Genomic DNA, 11,336 nt, shown 5'->3' with positions numbered 1-11,336 from the left:
TGTCTTGGCCTCTCAGAGTGCTAGAATTATAGGCGTGAGCCACTGCGCCCTGCCGAAAACACTTATCTTGAAGAACGTCACTTAATTTGGCCTTTTCTGATATTGTCTCGTGATTAGATTTAACTTATACATCGTTGGCAGGAATGCCACATAAGTGAGGTTGTGTCCTTCTTAGTACATTATATCAGCAGGCACACGAGGCACATGATCTCTAATTTTTCCAGTACTGATGTTAATTTCGCAGTGATATCTGCCTTCCATTAGTCTTCGATAGCTTGCTTGCTTTCTGGAGCAACACGGTCCTGTTACATCTTGTAGATTTCTGTCCCAGATCTAGAACTAGCCTTTTCTTCAATGATCCCAGGTTCTTTTTATTGGGATATGGTATGTAGAGACCACAATTTGTGTGCACTGGATAATCTTTGCTACTCTGTCGTCTTTCTTTCTATGCCTTTTTCTTTGGGTAGTACTAGGAAATACACACTACTTTAAGAGAAAAAATAATGAGTTCATATTGATATTTCAAATTCTGATTACGTTTTTATGCAACTTCTTTGATTTTATATGGGTGTCTCTATATTTAAAATGAAAATTTAGGCCGGGCGCGGTGGCTCACGCCTGTAATCCTAGCACTCTGGGAGGCCGAGGTGGGCGGATTGTTTGAGCTCAGGAGTTCGAGACCAGCCTGAGCAAGAGGAGATCCCATTTCTACTAAAAATAGAAAGAAATTAGCTGGACAACTGAAAATATATAGAAAAAATTAGCCGGGCATGGTGGCGCATGCTTGTAGTCCCAGCTACTCGGGAGGCTGAGGCAGGAGGATCTCTTGAGCCCAGGAGTTTGAGGTTGCTGTGAGCCAGGCTGACGCCACGGCACTCACTCTAGCCCGGGCAACGAAAGCGAGACTCTGTCTAAAAAAAAAAAAAAAAAAGAAAATTTGGTTCCTGAGGACATTGGCATTATTATTTATTTGCTGTATCTTATATCTATAATAATTAAAAAATACCAGTATTACTACTAAGAATCTGACAACTAAATGTAACTTAATTTTTTATTATTGTTCTGTATCCTCAAAATATATCCTAGGAGGATTTATAGCCTAAATACTGTGATTCAGAATTAGCTAAGCAATTCTTTTCCTTATTTGCTGATGCCACTGACTTTTAATGTATAGTTAGGTTAATTTTTCAGTGTTTAGGACATGTGTTTTTAAAATTTAGTTTTAAAATTATACAAATTGTTTACATGATTCCAGAGTTAAAAATATATGTAGAACTATATTCACGGAAGTTTTGCTTCCTTCCATGTCTCTGCTTTTCCCTATAGGTGACCATTTTTATTGGTTTGAATTTCAGCCCCTATACTAAAAGTAGAGTATTACAAATTCTGTTATGTACTTTGCTTTTTACATTTAACAGTATAATTTGGAAATAAGTCTGCATTTATCCTTAGGGATCTTCCTCATTGCTTTTAGATTACCTCTACTCTGTTCATGGAAGTACCACACTAATTCAACAAGTCCCCTATTGATGGACACTTATAGTAGTGTAAAAGAGAATGGAAAAAGCAGGAGATGACAGTTGTAATTAAAATTTGATTCAGTGTGTTTGAAAAATTGATACAAGACTGAAGCGGACACATAAATGTTTTATAAGATTTAGTGCTGGGAGGAAGTTGCAGGTTTGCAATCAGAATCAGTTACCTTGTGGGAATCACGTAAGAAAAATTGCTTCTCCTGCCCCTCTATTCAGTCTAGGCCTGAATATAGCCTGACCCAGGAAAGCAGTTATCATGCTGGGTAGAGCCAAGAATAAGTTGTTGGGGCAATTTTACTGGCTTCAGCAGACTTTTCTGCAGACTGTTCTGGGCTCTCGTTCTTATTATTAGGAAATGACAGCCTAAATGCCTATGTATCTGTTACTCATGCCAGATCTCTGGCGAACAGGAGAAGGAGAAGCCTTGCTCATTTTGCCCAGGAAAGTGACTTCCGCACATTGCCATCCACAGAGGTGTAAGGAGGGATGTGATCAGGATTGTAAGTTGGCCACTATAGATAGCTGGGGAGCACTTCCATAATTACTTGTATCACTCCTTCTCAGGAACCTCCTTCTGGGACGAAGCCTAGACTCTGAACTGAAGTGAAAGGAACTTTTGCACCGATTCATTTGTTGCCTTGGCTCTTCTGTCCCAGAACTATCTCCCTGAGTTCATGTTTCCATTCCTACTCGTGGTTTCTGCAGGCTGGTGGAACAAGATGGAGTGGAGATCTGAACGGGACCAAAGGATTAAAGAAAAAGTGCCTGGACCTCTGGGAGTGAAATGAGGCCTGGCTCAGGCAAAAAGAGTCAACAGGCTAAGGGCTTTTTGTTGCAGTGTTGCTTTCTTAGGGCCCAGGCCTGTGGGGACCTGGGATAACAGGAAAGGGCAGCCTTTACAGCCCTGTGTGATTCAGTACCTGGGTAGTGTGCTAACGGCCCTTTTCCTCCTGAGCCTAGAACCATCCGAGAAAGGTGGAAGTTAGATGGAAGGTGAGAGTATTATGAGCTTTACTATCGATAAAGCTAAGATTGGAAAATGTGGTCTTTTACTCCTTTCCCTCCAGTCTAGCCCTTGATGCCTGTATTAGTTTCCTAGGGCTGCTGTAACAATTACCACGCTTAAAACAAGAGAAATTTATTCTCTCACAGCTTACCACAGCATGACTGCAGTATCTGCCTTCATCTTCACATGGTGTTCTTTCTTCTGTGTCTGTCTCTTACCTTCTTAACAGGACACCAGTCATATCAGATTAAGGCCCACGCTAATTGAATATGACTTCATCTTGATTATATCTGCAAAGACCCTATTTCCAAATAAGGTCATATTCACAGGTAATGGGGGTTAGGTTTCAACATTTCTTTTTAGGAGACATAAGTCAACCCATTACAATGCCCAGCCAAGCAGGAGCTTGCTTGGCCCACTGTGAGGTCAAACCTAGTGAGCTGCAAAGTTGGAACTAAAAGGCTGGACATCCATCTGCCTCAGGCAGGGCCCAGGTTCATTCTTTTTTTAGCCTAATACATTATCTGCTAAACTGGTGAGTGCTGTATCTCCCAGGGGCTATGCTTTATAGTAGATCTTAGAATTGTTCTCTTTAGAGGTATAATGGTTATTAATAGTAGTGTAGATCAGTTCTGTGGAAGGGCTTGTTTTTTTCTTTTTCTTTTTTTTTTTAAGAGACAGAATCTCTCTCTGTAGTCTAGGCTGGAGTGCAGTGGTCCAGTGGCCTGATCATAGCTCACTGCAGCGGTGAGCTCCTGGGGTCAAGAGATCTTTCCACCTCAGCCTCCTGAGTGGCCAGGACTACAGGTGTGTGCTACTACACTCAGCTAATTTTTAATTTTTTTGTAGAGGCAGGGTCTTGCTATGTTGCCCAGGCTGGTTTCAAACTCCTGGCCTCAAGCTATCCTCCCACTTAGAATGCGAAGTATAGATATTTTTCTTTTATGGTCATGTAAAAACTTTCAAAAATGAAGATGGGAGGGAGTTATGTAAGTATGAGTTAGTGCTGAACTTTTCTTCACTTCATGGAAAATATTTTTAGCTCATTAAAAAAATTCTTAGGTTACTTGCTATAAATACGATTATTTGCTTTTAGATGGTCTCAGAAATACTAAAGGCCAGCTCTGTAGAAGCAAAGTAACAAAGTTAGAGATACTGTTGTTATTCATTTTGGGGACTCAGTCTCAAAAAAAGGGTAGCATTTGAAAAAATGATTATTGCATCACCTTCAGCTAAAAATCATGCAAAATATAATAGGAAACATTAGGAAATGCTTCCACTGTTTCCCAGAAACATTAGTGCAAGAGCATTTTAAACTTATATTTCTTCTTGGCTCAGAGAAATAAAGATAAAAGAGAAAGAGGAGAGGCTGGGAATTTAATTGCATTAACATGATTAAGTTTAATGATGACAGATGTGGACTAGAAAGAACTCAGCAGAAACTTTATACATTTTAAGGGTAAAGAATGTAAGTAGGCAACCAAAAAAAGAAATGAAAAGGGTTATATGTGTTCAAAAATGATCAATGTTACTAATAATTACAGAAATAAAACTCTTGTTTTTTTTTTGACACAGAGTCTCACTCTGTTGCCTGGGTTAGAGCGCCGTGGCATCAGCCTAGCTCACAGCAACCTCAAACTCCTGGGCTGAAGGAATCCTCCTGTCTCAGCCTCCCGAGAAACTGGGACTACAGGCATGTGCCACCATGCCCAGCTAATTTTTTCTATTTTAGTTGCCCTGCTAATTGCTTTCTATTTTTAGCAGAGACAGAGGTCTCTTTCTTGCTCAGGCTGGTTGCAACCTCCTGACCTCAAGCAATCCTCCCTGCTCAGCCTCCCAGGATGCTAGGATTACAGGCTTAAGCCACTGCGCCTGGCCCAGAATGAGATTTTCAAAGTGTGAGCCAGCTTACTTCTCTGCATCAGATTGTCCAGAAGAGTGGCAGTGTCATCTCTTTGGATGGAAATGGATGTTTGAGTATGAAGAATGGAGAGCAAGAAGCAGGGGGAAGCCTTCGATCACTTCTCATGTCATTCAGAGTAAATGCCAAACTCCTTTACTCCTCAGCCTCACCCTTCACCGTTCTTCCCCTTGCTGACTGAGTAGCAACTGTACTTACCTCCTTGCTTTTCCTTGAAGAGCTCAAGAGGCTCCTTCCTTGCTGTTGCCTCAGCCCAAAATACTCTTTTCCATGTGTCTGTATGATTACTTCCCCCTTCAGGTCTCTGTTTCCCTGCAGTGCCTTCCTTCGCCTGCTGTGCGTACAACAGCAAACCTGCCCCTTGCACTCTATCAGCCTTACCCTGGATTCTTCTTCATAGCACATTCTGCTCACTTATTGTGTGTTTCACTCCATTAGTGTGGGGACTTTGTTTCATTCTCTGATGAATACCTGCCCAACTCTTAGGCATTAGATAACTATTTGTTGGACAACTGGCTGGACTTCCAATTTCTTCTTTAGTGGCTTATTCCTCTGCCTAGAAAAATCCTCAGGCCACCCTTGTTCTTGGCTCAGGAAAAAGGAACGCTGCCTTCTGTGTACCAAATGTTTCTAAAAAGGTAGTATGTGGGCTTCCCTTTGCTCACTGCTCAGATTTTTCTATTCTAATATTCTTTACCAGTCATGCAAATGAATCTGTTTTCTAAGTAACTTTACTGTGTTTGGGACCAGTTCTTTCCTTTTCCTGAATTTCTTATCATTTTATGTAAATATGTTAGCACTTGGCACTTATTCCTTCATTCAGCTGGCAAATAATTATTGCAGCAGATATTGTGAGCCAGGCTGGGTGCCAGACTTAAAGAGATGGCGCGTCTGCCTTTCCCTGGAGGACTCGATGGCTCAGTGGGTGGTCGGAAGTGCCAACAGTTGGGACAGGCAGTAATGAGGAATGCAAAGACGAAGGTGAGAATATAGGGATGATTCACCCAGGCCTCTTCCAGAGGGTTGGGAAATCTCAAGGGTGGGCAGGAGTTTGCCAGGTGAGGAGGAAATAGGCATAGGCTGCTGTAATAACTTGTGCAAAGGTACAGAGAACTTTACTTGTGTACAGAGGCACAAGTCAGTATTATTGGAGGACAAACTACAATGCAGGCAGTGATGGTGGACGAGGCCACAATAGTTGGGCTAGGGCCAGATCCAGATGCCTGTAAGGGACCATGTGGTTACTGTATATAGAAAGACTTCTATAGTGCAGCCCATGGCTTTGGGCGTGTGCTCCTGTGTACGTGTGAAGGGAGGCGGGTAAGGAGGTAGCTTGGAAGCTTTTTTTCTCTGCATGCCCCCTTCCTGAGGTGGGGAGAATCCAGAATATTTTCTGTCATGTATTAATATATGTCTGTGCAGATTATTTTCTTGTTTTGATTATAAACTCCTAAAAGGTGACGAGGTGTAATTTTTATGTTCCTCATTGCCCCTCACGTTGTGGAATAGATAATAATTTAAGCTTTCTTTAACGTAATAATGACCATGTTGCTATCTGCAGCCGTGCTCTGTTTTCACCTCTTATTAACTCATAACATGTTTTCTCCTTTTCTCCACCCCATCCCTCACTTCCCAGTTTTCTTTCTGTCAGGCAAATTAAATTTATTAGAAAAAAAGAAAAGGAAAAAAATTTGTTCTGAGAGGATTTGTTGTCTGAGCTGTCATATGCCAGGTCCTAATGAACCTGGAAGTGGGCTGACGCAGTCTCTCCAAAGCTGCTGCTTCACCTCTGCGTTCCCTATGCCTGTCGCTTGCTGTGTGCTCAGTACGTGTTTGTTGAAGGAATCGTCCTGTTGATTGACAGAAAGATTAAGTCCAAGTTTTCATAACAAAACCTGCTGCCAACTTTTCTTCCTTAATGTCTTGTAATCTTTGCTTTCTAAGCTCCAGACACATTATAAACATCATCCATTCCTACAATACTTCCAAATATTTCCACTGTGGAATGTTCTTTCTCTCATCTGGCCAACTCCTATACTTTCTTATAACTCTTAACTCCGCCCCTTTCTGGGGAAGTGATTTCTGATCAACCCAGGTGGAGTTAGTTTTTCCTTCCTGTGTATATTTTTGTAGTGAGATTTGTTCAGCCTCTAGACAGTGAGCTTGAAAGGTGAAGACAAACCTTACCCCTCTCTGTGTTTCCAGTACTTTAGCCTGATGCCTGACTATTTTGCTGAATGAATGGTTTGTAAATTATTATAGGAAAGTATGTCATGACAATCTGTAAAATCTGTTCTGGGGATGCTGAACGTGGTCTAGGCCTTTACACAGGTGCGTGTGTGTGTCTGTTCAGAAGTGGTACACAGGAGCAGCATCTTGTAAACTTCAAAGGTAGAAAACTCGTTTTTACTTGGGAGAATTCTGAGGAGGCCAGAGTACAGTCAGGACAGTGATTCAACGCCAGGAATAGGAACTTGGCAGGAGGAGTGGTTAGAGGCCCTTCTTTTTTCAGGAGTCCAGGGAGAGGTGAGGGAGTCTCCCTAGGAGTGGTAGAAGGGAATGGTAGGTAAGTCACTAGAGAGAAGAGTTCCTGCTGGGGAGCTTCCATGCCATTTGGGAGAAGTGACCACTGAATCTAAGCACAGAATAATTCAGTATGATGACCATATTGTCTTCATTGCAGCGACTGCCCTCGCTGTCATGGAGGTGGCCGAGGCGGAGAGTCCTCTGAACCCCAGCTGTAAGATAATGACCTTCAGACCCACCATGGAGGAGTTCCGGGAGTTCAACAAATACCTTGCATACATGGAGTCTAAAGGAGCCCATCGAGCAGGACTTGCAAAGGTGATTATCCTCAGATCCTTTAAATAAAAAATGATCACTTGGCATTTAAATTATGCTCTTAGTTGTCATGATGTGAGATATTAGTTTTTCCAAAGGAAGATATTGCAAAATCTTTGCTCTTGTTAATACATGTGGAACATTTGATTTTTCCAAAGAATAATTATTTTTCTTCTAACCACACTAGTTTGTGTTCTGGGCCGTGGGCCAGGTGAGCAGTGGGCAAGCTAGCGAGCAAGTGAAGCTTCATCTGCATATACAGCCACTCCCCATTGCTTGCATCACCGCATAAGCTCCACCTCCTATCAGATCAGTGGTGGCGTTAGATTCTCAGAGAAGTGTGAACCCAACTGTAAACTGTGCATGCGAGGGATCTAGGTTGCAGCTCCTTGTGAGAATCTAATGCCTGATGCTCTGAGGTGGAGCTGAGGAGGTGATGCTAGCATTGGGAAGCGGCTGCAAACACAGATTATCATTACAGAGATATTTGACTGCACAATAAACGTAATGCGCTTGAATCCCCATGGAAAAATTGTCTTTTATGAAACCAGTCCCTGGTGCCAAGAAGGTTGGAGACCACTACCACTGTTCTAAGGGTTTTTTTTTTTTTTTCTTCCCTAAAGCAAGGGTGGCTCATAGAAACCAAAGAGATCCATGTATGGGTTATAGAGGTATGAGACTATTCTAGTTTTCATCAGTTTCTCATAGAGGACAGTTATTAACCTGAAGCTTGATAACTACTCCCCTTCCTCTCTACTTTCCTCCTCTTTTCCTTTTATGTTTTTCTTTTCCTTGTTTTTCATTTTTTTGATAGAATAGCTTTATTGAAGTATAATTTACATTCCATACAATACACTCATTTAACATGTGCAATTCAGTGGTTTTTAGTATATTTGCAGAGTTGTGCAACCATCACCTCTTTTGAATTCCAAAACATTTTCATCACCCCAGAAAGAAAACTGCATGCATTAAGCAGTCCTTCCCCATTCCCGGCCATCCCCCCAGCCCTAGGCAACCACAGTTCTACTTTTCCTCTCTCCAGATTTGCCTCCTCTGTTTTACTTTTTAGTTATTTGTTCACCAAACGTGGAGAGTGCCTACTATGTGCCAGGCACTATGCCAGGTGCTAGGGGGACAGAACAGATGAAGTTTCTGCCCTTATGGAGCTTATATTCCGGTGGCAGCACTTGAGGATGATGATAAGGACATTTATGCAGAGACCTGAAGGATGAAAAGAAACCAGCCTTTTCGAGATGTGGGAATAGAAAGAATAGTAGTAAGTCCAACGGCCTGAAGGCTGACCTGGACTTCATGTGTGAGAGGCAGAGGAGGTGGTTGGTGGAGTTGGGGTTCAGTGAGCAGGGGGAAGAGGGTTGGAAGTAAGATGAAGAGTGGGCCAGATGGTATTGGGCTTGTCTGATCATACATAGTAAGGCATTGGGGGTTTTATTCTGAGTGTAGTGGGAGAGAAAGAACTGGTAGTCGGTGGCTATTTGTTTATTTCTTTTTCTATTTTTGTGACATTACTTTGAAAAGATCACGCTGGCTTCTATGTGAAGAAAAAATTTGATGTTTGGGGCAGAACGTAAGTAGGGTGTCTTGACAGGGGTAGTTGTGTGTATCTAGTGAGGAGCTGATAATGGCCCAGACCAGCGAAGGTGAGAGTAGTCGCCTTTGGTTTAGATGTGTTTGAAAATACTCATCTTTTCTTATTTTTATAGGTGTCAGATAATAGTCTTAAAAAAAAAAGATGCTGGTTACTTAAGAACTGTGGGTTTAAATGATATCCTCAGGGTCATGGCATGGCCAGTAAAATGTGGAGGGCTGCATTGCACATTTGGATGCATAGATCCAAAGTTGGAGCTTGGAAAGGAAGATTGTATAATTCATCCTCCGACCTGCAACCTGAGATGGTTTGTGTGTCCCTTCTATAATGGAAATCTATTGTAATTTAAAAATTTCCCTTGAAAGAGTATATTTTATTGCACTATTTCAATTTATGATTGTTCTAAATGTTAGATTTATAATCTGGGTTTCTGTTGACTTGTCAGTATCACGATATAAATCCCCGAGTTCTGACAGAGCATGCTGCCAGGCTGAACCACTTAAGTGTGCCTGTCTGAAAGGGTTTTCCTTGAAGTTCCCATCTCTGCTGTGAAGGTCATATAGCATAGAGAGCAGCCTGTAGTTCAGGAGAGGACTTAGAACCACAGGGACTGGTGTTCAAGGCCTCCTGCAAATGGACCTGATGCTACTTGTAACTCAGTTCTTTACTGTCTCTGGCATGTTTCTTGAGGCCTGTAATTTTGTTATGTATCCTGTTAAGGCTCAAGCCCTTTCTAGAAAAGTTTTAAAAATTTGGAGATATCAAGTTAATTAGGGGTGGGTGAGAGATAAGAAAAAGGAAGATAAAGAGAAAACACAGAGAATGTAAAGGTTTTTAATGAATTTTTGAGATGATCTATCATAGTTTAAATTCTTTATTGGGTTAGCTGTTTAAAAATCTCATTTTTGGAATTTCAGCACCTACAGATTGTTGTTGGGGAGAAAAAGCACTTTTCAGTTGAAGATAATGTATTATTTCAGAATCATTTAACAGACGTAATTTTGGTCATGAACTTGTAATGGGCTAGCAAAGATTGGGGCTTTATGTGAGCAGAAGTTGGGGATGACTGTCCCTTGCCTTCTCGGGGTTCTGAATGCAGTCCTTTGTCCTCTTTTCTCCCCTTTTTGTTTCTTGAAAACATATACTATGTTCCGCTGAGAATAGTTGAATGTCCTACGGTAGGATGGCATGTTTAGTAACTTTAGAGGAGGAAGCAGCAGGTGCCCTCACAAGGGAGCTGCACATGCATAGAGTACACCTGTGCTCCTGTCGGCATTATGCAACAGAATAAAGATAATGAGAATTACAATTACAAAACACACCTGAGTCCAGGTTCTCCCTTTTTTTTTCCTCCTGCTCCCCCCTCTGATTTTTTTTTAAAGTGAGACTCATTGAGAAAGTTGGAGACATTCATTTATTTAATCCTATGACAATTTCCTGTTATTACTAGGAATGCAGTGAACTGTTTCTAACAATTTTTGTCATTTACATCAAGTCACAAAAGCTCAGTTTTATCTACTTTCTCTTTTGTTCTGAAAGCTGTGGTAATAGCAGATGTACAAAACTGCACCGAATCAAATCATGTTGTAAAAATCAAGCCTGTATCAAGGTAGCTGGTTTGCTTTTGGGACTACCGTGGGAAACAGAGCTTCCCATGAGGTTCTTTGTTAATGCACTATTGATAACATTTAATGAATTGGCCTTAATTTATAGTTTGAGGAAATTGGTTGAGTAGTTCTAATAGTAGTGACTTTGGCCTGTGATTATAGTCTGTCTTGCTTTTTGTCTTCTCAACATTATTTAGATATAACTTTTATTTCTAGAGTGAGAGGTTTGACACCCTCTCTGTCTATAAAGTTGTTGGTCAAGTTGGGAAAGAGGAAAGAGCGACAGTCTCTTTAAATGTAAAACTTGTATTGTTTTTGTGGAAGGAAATAATGATGAACCTTTTTTATGTAGAAAATGGGTGAAGTTTGTCCCCAGCAGTAGTGTGGACATAGATTGTCCTGAGCTGCGGATATGCACATTAGGTAGTTTCATGAACAACCCAGAGAGTGCAGAGACGTATCTTTGCCCACAGGTGAAGAAAGATTGTCAGGAGCACTGGTCTTCCTTCTGCTCCTTCTTCAGTAGGTAGATGGTAATAATAGCAATTTATTACAAGGTATGTAGTGAAAATACAGATTTTTAGCTGAAATTTTTCTATAGGGAGTAGGGCCAGGATGGGTTTGGGGGAATGGTGATGTAAAATATATGTTCTGTTTTGACATTATCAGGAAGGTAAACTTTAGGAGGAATGGCTTTCTTTCATTTATTTTTTTTTTTATTTTTATTTTTTGAGACAGAGTCTCACTCTGTTGCCCGGGCTGGAGTGCCGTGGCGTCAGCCTAGCTCACAGCAACCTCAAACTCCTGGGCTCAAGCGATC

General features: G+C 41.3%; 1 protein-coding gene across 2 annotated transcripts in view; it reads left to right on the top strand.

The window, feature by feature from the left end:
* KDM4C (lysine (K)-specific demethylase 4C) overlaps nucleotides 1-11,336 on the top strand; it is a 379,345-nt gene that overhangs the window by 32,772 nt on the left and 335,237 nt on the right. For both annotated transcript variants that reach the window (XM_012647402.1, XM_012647399.1), the window contains exon 2: nucleotides 7,146-7,306. In XM_012647402.1, the coding sequence (XP_012502856.1) occupies nucleotides 7,163-7,306 (144 nt within the window). In that variant the 5' untranslated portion in view covers nucleotides 7,146-7,162. The remainder of the gene's footprint in view (nucleotides 1-7,145; nucleotides 7,307-11,336) is intronic.

This window comes from Propithecus coquereli, unplaced genomic scaffold (genome assembly GCF_000956105.1).
Source record: "Propithecus coquereli isolate 6110/MARCELLA unplaced genomic scaffold, Pcoq_1.0 Scaffold267, whole genome shotgun sequence".
In the NCBI taxonomy this organism is placed as follows: Eukaryota; Metazoa; Chordata; class Mammalia; order Primates; family Indriidae; genus Propithecus; species Propithecus coquereli.
The sequence above is the reverse complement of the archived record's forward strand: the minus strand, read 5'-3'. Positions and strand labels throughout refer to the sequence as shown.